Source organism: Spizellomyces punctatus, assembly GCF_000182565.1.
Source record: "Spizellomyces punctatus DAOM BR117 chromosome Unknown supercont1.4, whole genome shotgun sequence".
Classification (NCBI taxonomy): Eukaryota; Fungi; Chytridiomycota; class Chytridiomycetes; order Spizellomycetales; family Spizellomycetaceae; genus Spizellomyces; species Spizellomyces punctatus.
The window spans coordinates 263802-280788 of record NW_015971540.1 but is presented as its reverse complement, the minus strand read 5'-3'; the positions used below and the strand labels follow the sequence as shown (position 1 = coordinate 280788).

General features: G+C 44.8%; 5 protein-coding genes across 5 annotated transcripts; 1 reads left to right on the top strand and 4 right to left on the bottom strand.

Moving 5' to 3' along the window:
* Positions 1 to 923: 923 nt before the first annotated feature.
* On the top strand, positions 924 to 1646 carry SPPG_02540 (uncharacterized protein; the record flags this gene model as incomplete). Its single annotated transcript, XM_016750825.1, has 1 exon — positions 924 to 1646. One exon carries the CDS (start codon positions 924 to 926, stop codon positions 1644 to 1646), a length of 723 nt encoding a protein of 240 aa, XP_016610076.1.
* SPPG_02539 (uncharacterized protein) lies at positions 1247 to 3460 on the bottom strand. The gene is made up of 2 exons (XM_016750824.1): positions 1793 to 3460; positions 1247 to 1734 (listed from the first exon to the last, which is right to left on the bottom strand). The coding sequence occupies exon 1, from the start codon at positions 3206 to 3208 to the stop codon at positions 2033 to 2035; it is 1176 nt and encodes a 391-aa protein (XP_016610075.1). The 5' UTR covers positions 3209 to 3460; the 3' UTR covers positions 1247 to 1734; positions 1793 to 2032.
* Positions 3461 to 5708: 2248 nt separating this feature from the next.
* On the bottom strand, positions 5709 to 7806 carry SPPG_02538 (uncharacterized protein). Its single transcript, XM_016750823.1, has 6 exons — positions 7374 to 7806; positions 7261 to 7311; positions 6905 to 7158; positions 6400 to 6831; positions 6187 to 6333; positions 5709 to 6124 (listed from the first exon to the last, which is right to left on the bottom strand). Exons 1-6 carry the CDS (start codon positions 7595 to 7597, stop codon positions 5925 to 5927), a joined length of 1308 nt encoding a protein of 435 aa, XP_016610074.1. The 5' UTR covers positions 7598 to 7806; the 3' UTR covers positions 5709 to 5924.
* Positions 7807 to 9427: 1621 nt separating this feature from the next.
* Positions 9428 to 10100, bottom strand: SPPG_02537 (uncharacterized protein). Its single transcript, XM_016750822.1, has 2 exons — positions 9588 to 10100; positions 9428 to 9523 (listed from the first exon to the last, which is right to left on the bottom strand). Exon 1 carries the CDS (start codon positions 10004 to 10006, stop codon positions 9593 to 9595), a length of 414 nt encoding a protein of 137 aa, XP_016610073.1. The 5' UTR covers positions 10007 to 10100; the 3' UTR covers positions 9428 to 9523; positions 9588 to 9592.
* Positions 10101 to 12151: 2051 nt separating this feature from the next.
* Positions 12152 to 16318, bottom strand: SPPG_02536 (uncharacterized protein). Its single transcript, XM_016750821.1, has 21 exons — positions 15967 to 16318; positions 15838 to 15910; positions 15679 to 15753; positions 15575 to 15589; positions 15479 to 15512; positions 15381 to 15415; positions 15232 to 15308; positions 15106 to 15148; positions 14975 to 15047; positions 14796 to 14907; positions 14460 to 14728; positions 14378 to 14396; positions 14264 to 14327; positions 14114 to 14201; positions 13930 to 14044; positions 13724 to 13869; positions 13481 to 13646; positions 13195 to 13422; positions 12965 to 13123; positions 12686 to 12888; positions 12152 to 12621 (listed from the first exon to the last, which is right to left on the bottom strand). Exons 1-21 carry the CDS (start codon positions 16277 to 16279, stop codon positions 12373 to 12375), a joined length of 2556 nt encoding a protein of 851 aa, XP_016610072.1. The 5' UTR covers positions 16280 to 16318; the 3' UTR covers positions 12152 to 12372.
* Between the last annotated feature and the right edge of the window lie 669 nt (positions 16319 to 16987).

Here is a 16987-nt window from a genome sequence, read left to right as displayed (position 1 = left end):
CTAGTTGAATCGAACATTGAGATATTCACAAAGTGGAGTTGGGTAACCAATAGAGATTTGCCTTATGGATGTTGGAGATGCCGTGAAATATGCTAGCAGTGCACTGTATGTATTGTACTGAATCATATGGGGTTCCCGTTGAATGCTTTGCTTGATCCGCCACCGAGCACATCGTTCGATGAAAAGTCAAGTGCGAGAGATGCTCCGTAGTAACTAGAGTCAGCCTGAGCAGCGACCTCATAAATTGCAAGTGTGGCAATCCTCGTCTTTGGGCGTTCAAAAATCAAATAAAAAAACCTTGCTTTCCAACCCACATGGGCATCTTGAAATGGCAACGTGTGCTTTTCAACGTGGCCCAACGTGGTCAAAACCATCTGAAAGTTTATTAACAAAAAAAAAAATGAAATGAAGTGGCCTTTTGCTTTTGTTTTCAAATTATTCCTAGTTTTTTTGGGCCAAGTGGCAGACTGCAACATCCTACCATTTGGAAAGACGCGGTGTGCGTTCCGCCGCGGCGGTCGTCGCCTGCAGGCCCACACCACCGTGGCCAATACACAAAAAGTCAATTTCACCGCTTGTTGTTAATATCAACTTTGAAGTTCGCCAAAACAAAAAAAAAAAACATCAACTCTATCTTTTAGGCTCTCGTCCAAACAGCCACTATTCAATCATCGAAAAGGGTGGCGATCGGTTCTCCATTTCAACTGAACACTCGTAGATAGTTGTTGAGCTTTTTGGACTTGGTCGTTTTCACATAAAAGAAAAAAAAGAAAATGTTCCAATCTTCATAAATACAGAACACTTTGTCAACCCCCTTTGCGCCAGTGTATATTTCTTTTGTTCCGTTCCTTCTCCTAGTTTCTTAATACTTGTATTGGGGGCCGTTTCCTTTCATCATCAAAAGTATCATCTTAATTTTTCAAATGCAAACCAATACCTTCCTACCGCCCGTGCCAGTTTCCCGGCGCTATGACTGGCTCTTGGATGCACGAGATGAAGACGATACTGAAACAGTGCCTGTTCTTGATCAAGGCAGACGAGCAAACTTGGGAACGACACCCAACGGTCCTTCAACGAGTCCAGTCATTGTAGCAGAAAAGGAAAATACAGCACCCTCCCTTCGTCCCAAGTTGGCCCCAGTCATCATCCCAACGTCCCAATCGCATGCCCTCCTCACCCCGCCTGCATCTCCAGTGCCACACTCAAAAGTTTCAGTCAACCGGCATCCGATTCTTCACAAATGGACAGGATCTTGTGATTGTACACTGTGCAGAAAGGCTCAAGATGGAGTCATGGTCGTATCCACATCTACTCCACAACTACGCTCAGTTCGATCGGCTTTAACTGTTTCAAATCCCAAAACGGTCGTTCTACGCAAACGATACTCTGACATTTGGTCTTCTAAACCGTCTTTTCATCCATCAACGGGCCAGGAGCAAGATCAGGATCATGTACAGGACTACCTACAACCAACATCTGCAGCTTCATTCCCATCCGACTTTTCCTCCAACTCTATCCCAACATTAGATCGACATGTTTACATGGCGCAGTGGATGCGTGTTCTTGATGATGCTGCTCGATTAGCTGCTGAGGCCGAGCAATGGAGATTGGCAGGATCTGCTCTCCAGCATCCACTTTCCCGATAGACTTTGAGTAAACCCCCACAATATCATGTATAATTTTTCACTTGTAAATATATGTTACGTTGCATCCCATTTTGTATAATGTGTGCTCCTGTAGATTGGTTACAGAGCTTACTGTGTTTGACAAAACCTCTTGAACAGCTACATACCTTGTTCACGAGGACAATCATAAAATTATGCAGTACAGGCTGCAATCGACTTTACAGCTTTCGTATTATTTGCGGTTATTAAGTATATATTAAAACTAGGAATAGTTGCCTACAAGCAAAACACTAAAAAAAAAGATTGACCGCAACGCGCCAAGGGAACTATGCTAGGAAAAAAAAATTAGACAGATGCCGTTTTTCGCTCTCTATTGGATACGGTGTTACAAGGTCAACGAATCACAACTAGGACAGGGGCTTGGTGTCCGCATGCTCAACGTTTACAGGCAAGCTTAAAACCGAACGAGGGGTCTGAACCGCTTCGGGGGAGCTTGGGGGTGTGGGGAGTCGTTTATCATGTGGATACGAAGTGACTCTTGGTGGGGGGACGGGTTCAAGAAGATCCTCTGACAGACGAGTAGCTCCAATGGTGGGGTTGTTCCTCGTAGACAATTTGCCAGCAGCGTCTCTTGTAGGAACTTCAGATGAAGCGCTGTTGTCGTCTTGCGTTCTCATGGCAAAATGTCGGTAGGCGATTGCGTTCATCCATCCGTTTCCGTTAGCCAGTATCTTATCGAATACGTTGAGAGTCAGACTGGGGGTCCCTCCTAGGGCCGTCGTGAACACGATGACGCAAACTGGCAGAAACTGTAGAACGTATACTACTGTAAAGCGCAGCAGATGTAACCCGATTTTGGTCTGCAGTTTTGATTGTTGACGAGCAACCCGGCAAGGGTCACTGCCGATATGTTGATCTACATCGGCTGACAACGAGCTTTGAACACGGTCGTGCATCGATAGTTTAACTGCGATGGCAATGTACGAGAGCGCAATGAAGAAAAAGACTGAGAGAAAGAGACCCGGCTTGAGGACCACAGAGGCAACCTTTTGGTTCACCATGCAAAACATTCCGGCATTGTCCACGAATCCCAGACACAAGACAATGATGCCGGCTACAAGAGGTACGCCCCAACCTATCAGAGCCATGAAGGTCCAGGCCTTTCGTTCGTTATCGTCCAAGCGAATACCAAAGAGCACCAAGCAAGACATGTATAAAGCGAGCATAAAGGACCAGACTGCCGTCGAGTCTAATCCCAGCAAGCTGCCGAATCCGAGCCATTCACAGAGGGCACCATCGGCTACGTAACCAGTGATGAGACTGTGAAGGTGATCAATCCCATGGTGAACACTGAACAAAAAGTCGGAGATGGCGATCGCAGCAGCAAAGGCTACAACAGCTGGAGGTCTTCGTGATGGCGACGTATAGCGGCCATTGCGACGTCTTGCTATAAAGTACCTTCTTATGTGAATAAAAAGGTATACTTCACCGATCAAACTGAGAAATATGGAGACGAGGGAGGAGATGTGGGTGATATTCCAGACCAACTCTACTTCACCGTCAAAACGAGTTCGTGTTGACATGATGGGAATGTGTGTGTATCTGATAGAACAGAGACAGTTTGAAAAAAAAACCGTCGGGGCTCGTCAAAAACAATCGTACATATGTATAAGTTTTTTTTAAAAGGGCAAGCCCTTTAACCCTTGCGCAAGGAAGAAAGTCATCAGCGACGAAAAAGGTCACTCTAGAATAATAATAGGGTAATATGGGCCGCATGAATAGCTACGACTTGTTCGAACATTGTGAATGTTGACCTGGTAAAGAAAGGCAAAAAGAAAAAAAAAAAAAGAAAGGGGGGGTAAAGAAAGGAACTATCGTTTAGTTTGCTCACTATAGCACACCAATCATGTGGGCGGGGGGTAAAGCAACCCGCAAAGGGCGCGAGGCTAAGCATCAAACCGTGTCAGGGTTAAGATTTCCCCCCCCCCCCCCTAAGTGTTCCTTTTTCTTCCCTCAACTCTGCACACTCTGCGATACACGGGTAAGGGTTCTATTTTAGGGGTTTTTGTTAATGTCATTCATTGCGCATCTACAAGGGTTTGTGTATGTCGTGCCAGGATGGTTCACTGAATTAAGTTCAAAAGGGAGGCTTTTGGGGGTTCTCTTGTGAATAGACCCCAATACAAACTTTAATGGCAGTGACTGTTGTTGTACGTACGTCAAAAACAAAGGCTGGTAAGTCCTGTAAAACTAATTATTCATGGCCTTGACCGTATTCAAACACTTGATCATATACAATGATTGTATAGCGCCGTGGAAGAAAACGCCATAAGTGTTCAAAAGTCTTGAAGATCCCCCAAACAGAGAACAAGAATGCGGAGGTTCGAAACGCGTTTGACGCCCTCTTGTCCAAAGACGAAAAACACTTTTTTTACTTTCTCTTCTCATTGTCTTGTAATGTATGTCAATTAATTACTTTTCTATCATGAAATGCGGCTTTTTTCAGCGCAAGTATTTCATTTTAATGTGGTCATGCTCTTGTATAGCTTAGAATTCCCTTGGAAAAAAGACAATGGCAAACCAAACGACAACGAACGCCGACGCAACTGTTCCATTGAATGGGGCAACGTGCAGAACTAAAAGAGCAATGGACAAGGCCCTGGATAGTTATCTGTTAAATATTTTGTTAGTTATTATGTAAGAACCTAAAAACCAACAATTGCCTGCAAAACAATGGAGGACTTGTGCAGGTGGCAACAACACATTCCACAGCCCGCCTTTCGCGGTTGACACGAATGCTCGGTTTGCATCTGCTGTTTGTATGACCAACTTGACCAAGAACACTGCAACGAGAAAAACCATCTCAGCGGTTCCCCAAAAGAACGTTCGTTAAACATGCTAGAACAAAGCGTAACTCCACGTGTTGACGCATCTTTAACATCTGGCACCTCTGGCTAGCTTTTCTACATAGTACAGACTCGCTTTACATGCTTTAAAAACACAGTAAAAGAGAGGCAGAGTAATTTCTGTGCGTGACTGTATGTACTTTGCAACATACTCTGCAATATTTTGCTATCCCAAAGCGCGAAAAAAAAATGGGTGATGGTTGTCGGCCATGTCCAAACGAGATGTGGGGAGTTATGCTAGATCCAAGGAGGCGTCTGTTGACGTTATTTTGGAAAGTATCGCCATTTTCGTGGCTTTGTGAATCATGCCACAACCACAGCTGGCCGAGGAGTTGTGAGCCCATGGCAGGGAGATACTGGGTACAAGACATTGGGACTACGATGCAGAGTGACACACCTTGAAGAGCTATAGCTGAACCTTACTCACAAAAATAAAAACGAAATCCTTGGCTCATGAAGCCAAGATCCGTCAATTCATGCAAAGGTTGTTTCTGAGCCCTAGTGTCTCTTACTGTCGCACACTTGCCCTTTGAATTAATTTGTGTGTATGGCCATCGGAAGCAAAAGATCCAGAGTAACTGAATGTGGCTTTCCATGTGCTTTTCCACCTTTCGCGCGTTTGCTGCGTTATCGGAATTTGTACTTGAAAAACCATGTGGAATTCACACATGGAAAAAAAAATAATATGAAAATCGCACGCAATGAAATGCGTTCTCTCACTGATGAATATCTTGAGAACCGTTTAAATGTGGAACTGTGGTTGGTAATTGTGAATGTCGCAATTCAATCACTGGTCCCAATCGCTGCTTTTATGATCCAGCGCTCGATCACCAATTATCAAATTACATTTCTTTGCACATAGAGCGATTTCGTCAGCACATACCAACGGCACATATTCAAGGGATGCAGAGCGAATAGTGTATCTGTAACCAGCAGTGCGCATGTCACATTCAGTTCAATAGCAACTAGGGCCGATTGGTATCGTTATGTGATCTACGTAGTCCAGCGATACGCTATTGCCGCACTTTTCAGAACTAGCGTATTCTGTACAAACATGCAGCTTATATCCAGGACAGGGAGTGTTCCCAGATAATGAAGTGCATGGTCATTGGCTGTGCTTGAGGTAAAGTGATGGACCTTCACCTGTTCATGTAGTCTTTCGAAAATGCAAGTTACATGCCAAAGGATAAGGTAATCTAATTGTCGGTTTAGTCCGCAGTTGCTGGGCTAACGACGGTGGAACCAATATCAAGAGTTATTGCTTATTTATTCTATGCTATAATAGCAACCTGAGCCTGTTCCCACCATGCAGATGTTTAATTTGAGCGACGTAAAGGTACTATGTTACAGGCAAAGATTGTCTGTATAATGGCTGTGATCTATCTCTCTCGTATCAATTTGGGCTCGCGCCAGCCGGAACTAAATATCTGCTGCTGACATTTGTCGATGTCGGTATCGGTTCCTTGGTTTCCGCTAACTGCTCTTGAGTGCCCAATAATCTTCCTGGTATTCTCCTAATGGCCGCTAGCATGCTCAGACTTGCTCGTCTCCATCGTACATCCATGATATCGTTGCACAGCGGGTTGACAATACCTGATAATGTCATTGGTAAGCTATGGTGCCAAGGTGGCAATCAAGTTAAGAAAGTCTCGTACCTGGAGATACAGCCAAAAGAGCTGCTATCATGTCCCACTCCCGAGAAATGGGTTCTGCACGAGCTCCCGAATAGATAATTTTGGTGGAAGTGGCAATAAAGGTGAGTACGTAGCAGCCAATCATAATGGCGCTTTTCATTGCAATGGCTGTGAAAATTCAGAGATTAGTTCTCAAAGTGGAATTTTAGATGATCGGGTCTACAAATACGCAACCTGTTTCCAAAGTCATTCTCTTTTTCGACATGAATTTATTTCCTGCGTCACTGGAATCGTTTCCGGATGACTCCTTTTGGGACCCGGATTGCGGTTGTCCGCTGGCTCCTCCGCCAGCACGGATCTCATATCGTCTTGAATCCTCTTCTTCTTCCTTGTCAATAGGAACGTTTGACTTTGAAGAGAGGGTTGCGAGGGCATTCTGATCCTGGCTTATAGGTGCCACTCCGTCACTTTTGGCGACATTCTTGTCCCGGGGCGCATTGATCTTTATGACTCGTTCCAATTTTCGGGCAGTTTTTCGGACAGTTATCCAGATTGCGAGGTAGGTGCATATCATATTGGTATAGGTGACAAATGCGATGACACCTAGGAAGTAGCTGACTACTCTATTGACAGTCGGATGCGGCTGAGGACGGAGGATAGCGCCGTCTAGCAGCGAAAATTCCAGTTAATTTTACGACTAGTTTGTTGGCGGACATGAACAAATTAGCAGTGCACTCACAATCCGGGCTACAATAAATTCCAGACTCCTGCAAGGCATATCGATTTCCCCCAGAAAAGTATAGAGCTGCCAAAATAAGTGCACTTCCATAGGATAAGAGTACCCCAATCAACGTGTGCGTGCCCGTCCAGGTCTTTCGCAACAGAATGGTATATGTTCGCTCATTCGTCAGCATTGTAACTCCGTTGAACGACATGAAACCGAACAGAGCGGATGTAAATCCTTGGAACTGACACCAAGTGTCGGACAAACGCCTATATTGGTTCGGGTTGGTGATGAATAATATTCCATCAGTCAGTCAGTCAGAACTCGGTCAACTATCAGTTCAAACTGGCACTTTCAACGAACAAACTTACCATCCTCCAGCAGCGAGTTGATCAATGACTGCACCGAGTTGAAAGATATTTCTGTAATAGCAGTGTTACTTACTGGAAAGGTTCCCAACTCTTTGCCCAAAACACAGACTTACAGGAAAAAATCAACCACACAAATCGAAAATACAATCCAGCTATGCCATCTAGTAACCCCCTTGCGCAAGTCCGGATACAGACAAAAGAGAACACAATTGAAAGCCGCCAACCCAACACAACCAAAGTGTAAAACGACGGATATCCAAAGATGAACAAGTCGAAGCCGATCGGCCGGACGGTATACAGGGAGGCCTATCCACTCTGTTATAGTTGTGTTATCCATCTCAAGCTAGTCGACAAGAACCGCAAAAGCAGACGAGTCGGGCGTGTCGACCAGTTGTTGGTAATAAGCCTATGTAAAGGTTTTTTTTGGGGGCTCGACCAAACTCGCATAACTGCAAAGTATTCTGCCGGATGTAGACCAGTGTCAACCTAATTTTGGAACAATCAAAAAAACAAGCTAGATCAGACACTGTTTTTTGTACCAAGCGGTCCATCCATCTCACCAAACCACAGCCGTGTAGATGTAAGGGAATTTATTTATATGCAATTGGGGGGCTACAACACGGAATATATTTTGGGGATATTTTACCTAATATACCTATTCATCGCCTCAAAATACTTACCAAAAAATACATTGTACATTGAGGGTATTGATAGATATGCTTTGTATTGCCAGACATGGTGGCTTTTACAAGAACCTAATTGTATTGTGACGCCATTTTTCATCAATCGTTTTCCCGTTGTGTAGGAATACCCATCTTTGATATAGCCTGTTGATGAAACAGACATCCAAGTGACTTGATTCGTAGAGGAGGGGTTAGATAGAGGGGGTTTTTGACCCTTATTGACAAATCCAGCCTGGGGGGCTCTGTATTACCTGAAATAGACTACGGTACGGTAAACATTGAGAATAAACAAAATGATAACATTAAAGTTCCATGGCATATGTTATAGTGTGCAAAAGTGTGTCTGCCTTACGTTCGGCTGGCAAGATCAGTGCAGGTTGCTTTGAGATAGAGGCAACTTTTACTTTTCTGCAAATGGGCGGCATTATGCGCGAATGACAGTGTTGGATGTGATTTACGTTTGAATACGAAGAACGAGGAGGATTAGGACACCGTTTAAACACAGGTGAAGGTTGTTATGAATCCACGGGAGAGCTTGCTAGATAAAGCGTTTTCGGTCGTTGGTTTCGAGCCGCGTCGAACACCCATCGAGTAGCACTGCTCTCATGTTTTATACTTTTTGCGATCTGCTAGATTGGACCCGCTCAGCAGATTGTACAAGTACGTCTCGCTTCAACGTTTACTCAGCGGACATTGGCCGTACAAAACGTTATGTCAGGTGAAAGAAGGAAGTTGGTCATTTCATATTGGAAGTTGCATATCAAATGCCAAGTGGACGTTGCTTAACATGATATGCCCAACAAAGGTACGGATATATTGAATGGTTCAAGTTCAATGTCCACCCGTGTGCAGGACCTCTCGATTGTACAAGTCCTTATATTCAACCTGTCCTCAACCTTGTACTCATTGACAACACCACAAAACTGACGATATGAAACGAGCAATTCTCAAAGCGACCAACCCCACCAACAGAGTCCCAACATTGCTACATTCCCAACAAAATCCAAAGCACCTCCCACAACCGTCAAAGCCCGACTCTTAACCGCCAAATAATCAAATATCAAAAATGGTACAAGAGAAAAACCATATGCTCTGTAAAACAGCCGAGTAGGCTGCATGGTGAGCAAACATGTTGCGCATATCAGAGCTTGAGATCCAAAGCCGCGCGCGAGGAACTTTGATGCACGGACGGTTCTTTTTTCTTCAGTGGTTTGGGGATTGGGAGGATAAAAGTCGGATGTAGTGCTCATCGCCAGCATATGCCCTGGAGCTAATAGGCTCCATGCGCCACCCAGGAGGAAGGGGACTGCAATCAGATGGTTTGGGCGGATATTGTTCATCGGAAGATGATGGGCTGTTGAAGTTTGCTCAAAGAAATCGTTGAAAGATTCGCGACGCTGGCATTGCCACTTGGTCCAAAAACATCCCAGCTGACAAAGCCCCAGCAATGGATAACATAAGCAATCTTCAGTTTGGACGCAGACTTGGACGAGCAAAACATTCAACATATTAATATTTATAAACAATATATGACTATCTGTAAATCTGACTATTTTTCCAAATCCATGTGTAGTTGGACACTGATACAGTAATGTTAGTTGTCTTTTTCCATCAAAAGATGTAGTTGAAAAACACACTACTTACGAGATCTAAATGCAGAAAGCGAGGCAGCAGGAGACGCAGGGACCGTCCTCACCGCAGTTCTTCTTGCCAAAGCAGAGTTTGTTGGCAACGTTGTTGGGGTCGCAGGTCTTGCGGGGACACCTTCTCCTCTCAAGGTTCACGAGGGAGTCAGCGCTGTTGATCTCGGAGGCAGCGGCCACAGCGTTGGCTGGGACAGGGTTGGCACTGGCAGCGAGGGCCAGGACAGCGGGTGCAACGAGGGCAACGATGAGAGTCTTGAACTGCATGATTTGTTGTTGATGAGGTTTAGAACCGAAGGGTTGAAAGTGTTGATTGGATTTGAGTGTTGTTGAGTGGGATGATTTTGATCTTGGGGAAGCCAGAGGGCATCCTTTTATAAGAAAATTCGTCCCATCGTTGACGATGGAATTTCTAACCATCGTTTGAGCATCGCTAGAGAGCAGACCGTCGGACGCGGTGCGGAGCTTCTCCGCAGGAAAGTGGGGAAAACCCCACGGTTTTCGTAAAAGTCAATATCAACGTCCAACGTGCCATTTACCAAACGCCACGCCATAGAATGCGCCTATGCAAAATTCCTTTTTTTGATTATTTTTGCTTTGATGCATGACTAGTCTCTGTATGCCTAATAATTTAAAAAAAATAAAACATCTGCTGCGCGCTCCGTTTTGGACATCAAGAATAAATAAAAACAAAAAATTTAATCCTACAAATTGCATGCAAAAGTTAAAGGAATAATTTACCAAAAACTGACTTGACCAAACTACGGAGTTGGGGTTGCCAATGGACATTGTTCTTGAAAGGTGTTTTTTTGGGGGGCGAAGCTACATGTTTTGTTCAAACCAAGCTTTCAAGGCTCCAAACGGCCAAGGGAGACAAGGGAGACGGATTTTGCGGTGAAGGCCCCAATTGACTGATCGTAGGAGATTACACTTTGCAAAATGATTTTTTGTTTTGTCTTTTGAGGCGGTTTCAAGACCTTCTTGTTTGGCGCAGCTGCGTCTGCAAGACAATTGCCTTTGGAGCTTTCACGACGGAATGACCATCCAAGACAAATTACTCTCAAAAGATTTTTGATCATCTTGTGAGGAGGACCCTGGAAGTTTTCAGCCATGCTGTTTCTAAAGATTGGGCTGTTTGCCGCAAAAATAAAGTTCATTTGCTGCACACGAACATGACGGCGGCTTGTGGATATTCACTTGAGCTTAGGAAGGAATGCTACAAAGATTGCCTAAACAGAGTGAATTTGGACGCAAAGACTAGAAATTCCCCTCCAAGCCCCAGTATACGAATTCATGCTATTAAGCCCCCTCATGAAAGAGTAAATTTCGTGGGCAAAAAAACCTTTTGAACTAGACCCAAACCACCACATCCGTGTTCATCCGCAACAATGAACATACTTTGGCTGCTGCATGAGTCTGCAAAGAAAAAGAAAAATGGTTCAAGCGACTCTCACCGCAAATTTCATGGGCCTTTCACAGGCGTGAGGGGCGCGGACCGTCACATTCATGTCGATAACCTCCCCGCCGTCCAAACGGTGAATGGGCAAGCTAAAGTGTCTTCTATGCAAAAAAACAATATTAGGGATATTAGTTGGGTCAAGGGAGACGAAAGACTGACGAAAGCCCAACTTGTTTGTGGATGATGGGGACGCTCCGAAATCATGGCATTACATAGATTTCTCGTAATTCAAAAAATTGAAACCAAGCCTTGCGTTTGATCTTGAAAGGTCATCTTACAAAGAGTTGGCTTACACAGTGGCAAGTCTGTGGCTTACGACAAGCTAAATACAATTCAAGCTGCTGAACTGTCTAGAAACAGCACATGCCATGTATGTAAAAGAATTACACGTTGTCAACAGTATGGCAATTTGCGAATCTCATGGCGAGCGAGCGAAGAACGCTGCTTTTTACCACCTATATGTGCATACAAGGACGTACATAGGCAGTGGGCTGGTGATCAAATCTCAAGTTGATCTAGATTGCAGCTCAGATATCACAACACCCTTAACACTGTTCCATGCAAAATTCAAGATTATTGAAACTGGTTAACCAGTTGTCTCGGCAGTTATGCCACTCTCAAATGAGATCAAAAGGTGTGCGAGCAGGTTCAACTTTTAAAGTGCATCATGCCACGAACTATTCTACCTATAAAGCCATGCTTTGCTAGAGTTACCTAGTCTGTAGGCCCTGAATTTGGGGGCCATTACAAAACACAATGCTTACACACAACATCCAGAGTACTGGCTTGATTAACAACCAAAAACTGTCTGTGGATCCCAATGTCACCAATAACAAAAACTGCGCTAGTTCAAATCCCCGTGTATTAGCGTTCAGGGTTCGGGTACCTAGTCTTATAGGGCAGCGGGATATCGAGAGTCGTAGGTATAAAAAGATTCAACTCACAGCACGATGGCAGAATGGTGCGAGACGAGTGCGTAAGGGCCCTAACATTGATGCAATGTTGCTGTGTAAGACTCCATGGTTTAGACGTGGATGATCAAAGTGTACTTTCTTGGATAAAGTTATCATGGAATTTTTGCGAACCACGGTACCGAGATACATCAATAGATCGTAACTCAGTTATGCTATTATATAGTTCAATAAAAGCTTTAAAGCTTCATTCGTTACCAATATGCGCAGTTTAGGCTGCCATTTTGTGCGTGTGTGCCAATATTGTCTTTGATCCAAATGCAAATACATCCGTATGCTTTGACATATCCTAAACTGACCCAAAGAGCACCCTAGATCATGCAGCCTAGATCAACAATCCCCGGTAAACTGCTTCATTATCCCTCACTCAACGCTCGCTCAACTTCCTCCGTCGTTCGCACAGGTAATCCACATTCCTCCCCACTGCACACAAACACTTGCTCCGTATCCGCTGGGTGCTCCAAGATTGCTTTAAATGTTTCATTGTAACGAGGAATGACGTTTGAGTCAGGTATAGCATGGAGCAAGATGCGATTAGGCAAGAACTGGGACTGGATAATTTGCAGTAGACTAGACGGTTGCTTGACAGGATTATGAACAATCACCTACGGATTTTAAAGACATGGTTAGATTTCAAGTGGTGGATACTAAGACGGCCAATCAACCGACTTTCTTCGTCCCCACTACAAAAGTACCCAGCACAGAAGCCAAAAAGGCCATCGCCTGTGGGTGGGTCGTAAGCTGCTCCGCGAAACCTTCGAATGTCTTTTTCATTTTCTCATGGTAATCGCCAGCCGACGGAACAATGTTGTATAACCGCAGGAGGTTCCAGGAGGCCACAGCAGATGGCGCGGGTTCAGCGCCATCATGTTCTGAATTGACACGATCAACTCATGAGAACATGTGGGAATGTCAGCCAGACTCAAAAAACAAGCTAGCGTATCTGACCTTCTTTCAACCTTAACAAGATATTCTTATCATCCACTGCTCCGCTATAGTAGCCTCCACCCACTTCATCCCAAAATAAGCGATCCTGGGTGGCTTGCAGGTCGATAGCCCACTGCAAGTAACTCTCATCCGCGCTCGCTTCGTATAAATCCAATAGGCCTACCGGTGTATCAAATTTGGTGAGTTTTCCAATAATGCGCAAAGAGAATTGCAGTAAGAGAGCAGCAAACCATTGATCAAAAACGCATAATCGTCCGCGAACCCTTCTACATCCGATGCACCTTGCCTGAAGCTCCGCTTCAGAACTTTTTTCTCGTTGTCGTACATGTTCTCTTTTAAGAATCCCACTGCATTGCGTGCGAGATCCAATAGCCTGGTGGATGTCCCCATTCCACCTGCGCCAAGTCCCCCGATGACAATGTGTTGGTGGGCTTTGGCAAGTGCAGAGATAGTGAGCCCTGCAAGGAGGCGTAAGTAAGCTCTTTTGACTATGGCAGTAATGGGGATATACTGTACCATTCCAGCTGGTAATTATTTTGTCATCGAGATGAGGTTTGGGTCGCGTCGCACGCTTTTCCCGGAGAATGGATTTGGCTTTTTCGAGGAGCTCTTTCACCTGGTCTGGACCAAGATTGAAATGCTTTGCAGTTTCGTCGATCGTATGTCGCTCATAAAGGATATTCTGAGGAAAAATCGGGCACGGCGGTGAATGTTTGAACAACACCTCGAACCCAGCAAACGAGCCTTGACTTTCCGTACCTTGTTGGCCAACTCTCCATGCGGGTCGTATCGCCTGTCCACATTCCCATTCTTTTCCACTCCAAAATGATAAATAAATACTTCCGCAGTCCGTTGATCCAAAATGTTGACAATCTCGTCGTACTCCCACACGGCAAAGGCACCCTCTAAGGAGGTGACCATCACTGAAATGCTCAAGATGGCCCACCACAACGTTTCTCATGTACCTTTCTTTTCTTTAGCCCCAACGTACGGGTAAGAATCTGCATCTTCGGCACAGAAAAACCCTCCACCGGGACTCAAGAGATTTTCGGAAAGATAAGTTACGATATCCGCCGCCACCTGTAGCGTCCAAAATCAATTCAATATGAGTGTTGCTGTTGAGGCTGTTCGCCTGTCAAAGCACGCCACCTCTGCAAAATATTCATTTTTTGTTATCGTGAACAGCTCTGTGTAGGCCGTAAGAAGCTGGGCTTGGTCATAGAGCATTTTTTCAAAGCTTAATATAAGGAATTAGTACATTGTTAGTATGAGGGAGAAACAGGGTACATATGGACTTACTGCGGGACATGCCACGTTCTATCCACGCTGTATCGGTGAAATCCCCGTCCAATATGGTCGTGAACTGCATAATGTGAGATGTGAACTGATGGCAGATGAATCATGGATACTTACTCCCGCCTCGAGCAATTTGCTAAATACCAAAGTCAAAACCAAAAAAAAATAACAGGGTTTTACTGTTCTGTAAAATGCTTACCTTTAAAGTAAACTCCACCATCTTCAATGCCTCAGCGCTTTCCTCTTTGCGACGTGTTAGCCCCTTTCGAACCGCATCTACAATCTCCTGCGTCTCCACCAAACCGCCATCTCCGATCCTCAATCCAAGCCCGTACCGTGTGGCAAGTGTTCGCAAAACGCCGACTGACGCATTGGAGAGGTTTTGCAGAATATGCTCCAGAGGAGCGGCATACTTGTGGAACCGAAGAAGAAAGTAGAGGTTGACGGGTGTGGGAAACTTGGGAGCATCTGGACGTAACGGGTTAGGACACGAAATCAAAATGTGCTAAATGACCAGTAGTCCTGACATACCAACCTCCAAATCCACCATACTTTTCATCAAACGTCTTTTTGTAATACCCGTACGCTTTGTCAAGCACCGTCCATGAAATGGCTTCCACCGGAATTGACCGAGATCCGGGCTTGGACTTTATCATTTATCACAAAACAATGACTATGGTTTATGTGTTTGGAGATAGAATGGATTCGACTAACCTCCAATCCGTCACGCAGAGCATCAATAATCCTGTCACCGCTTTCCATCATTTTCGTCTTATTGGTAGTCCACCTGATAGAAACTATTGTCATGGATCGTTCGCAATCAACAAGAATGCCAAGTATCCTACATTTTGCTGATCTGCCTCAGAACCGTCGGAAATCCTGGTTGTCCTGTACGTAAAAGCATTTCACAGATATTGTTATTGCCATCCTCCTTGCATAAACAAAGATAGAATCGAACTCGTAGTACATACCCCACCGATCATCAGGTGGAAAATATGTGCCGCCAAAAATGGGCTTGAGGTCTGGTGTTAAAAACACAGACATTGGCCTGTGTGCCGTGACCAGAAGCCAGATTAATTGCATGCCCATTATCAATCCTTCAATCACTTCGGGTATGTACCATCCACCGTGCCCAGTCGTAGCTTGAACAAACGTCTTGGACCACCGTGTTAGTGTTGGGCACTATTTGTTTGTAATGGAATGGATGCAGAATCTCACCATGTACACTCTATCAACGTTGGGTCGTTCTTCTCTGATTTTGTGCATTCGCTTTGTCAAGCAGGTATAGTGGAAATGCCTTCTAAGGGACCTTACCTGTCCACTTTGATGCTATGGACATGACAGGTCAATTTACCAACATAGAGGCCACCGCTCATGGTTAGATTGGGGACAACGTCCGTAAAGAGACAATTACATACTTTACAAATCCATCGTTCATGATCTTTGCAATGTCCTCGTTCTCAAACGATTCCTTTTCCATGACATGACACCAGCTATTGGGAATAGCATTAATAATATATCTCGCATGTTCACTTCAAGCAGCAAACAATCAACGGTGACACCGGCACAAAACTCACTGGCATGTAGAGTATCCCACGCTCAAAAATATCGGTTTATCCTCATCTTTTGAAACCTTAAAGGCTTCGTCACCTATTGCCATTGATGAGTCCGATTGTGATCACAGAGACAAAGTTCGGATAGCCTACCCCAAGGATACCAATCCACAGGATTATGCTGATGCTGCAACAAATATGGCGATTGTTCCTTTGCAAGACGGTTTGTGTGTGCTTGAGGCATAGTGGTGGTTGTCCGTCGCAGTGTGAAATCCAAGTGGATCTGCAAAAGTGATAAAACGTGGACGCGTTCTGGGATGCGGCTCAAAGTACTCTTGTTGATAACAGTGTGCTGAAAAAGCGAACGAAGCATGCGATGGTGCAAATGGAACGACAATGGTCTACGGGGAGAAAATGCAGGAATAAGCACGCATGCAGAGTTTGGGGAGAGGGGGACGTGTGTCATGGTGATATAATGTTTCGCGCAAACAGTTTGGATTCTTTTAACGTACGCATTGAAAATACGGCATTAGCAAAAGACTCGTTTCGTTTTTCGAGTGTTGTTGCTACTCTATGGTGTTTTGGATCCCAGCTTCAAGAATGTTATCACTGCCCAGCGGTGTTTTTGGGGGGGATTGACATCAACTTTAATTTTGGGCTGTCATCTCATGGGGGTCTTTAAACAGACGCTTATTTCTGCCTTATGATTTGGTACTGTATTCTCTGTCGTATTCACCACATTGCTGCACAGGACTGGTTATGCATTGTGTTTTTGTGGTATGCTTTTCTCATCCGATGACAATAACGTAGCATCAGTTATACAGATCCTAACATCGCCACCTTAACATGCCATGTTTGTGTCAACACGGCTGAGCGCACCCTTTCCTCATGTTCATGCCATTGAACTCTTGCACAGACAGTTGCAAGGTTTCTCCACAATCAACAACATACAAAAAGTGTACGAGAAATTCAGGCCTGGCCCTCCATTGAAATAAAAAGGGCAGACAGACATTTCCCACGGTACAAGGTCCAGAGCGCAATTCCCGTAAGGGCGCGCATCACAGACCTCGTCGCACGGATTCGTCTTCGCAAAGCATAGTCACAGTGAGATCCAAGGAAGAGAAGGATCACCTGCCGGCTTAATTGTTCGCGGCTTTTGTTAAAACGTAGAATG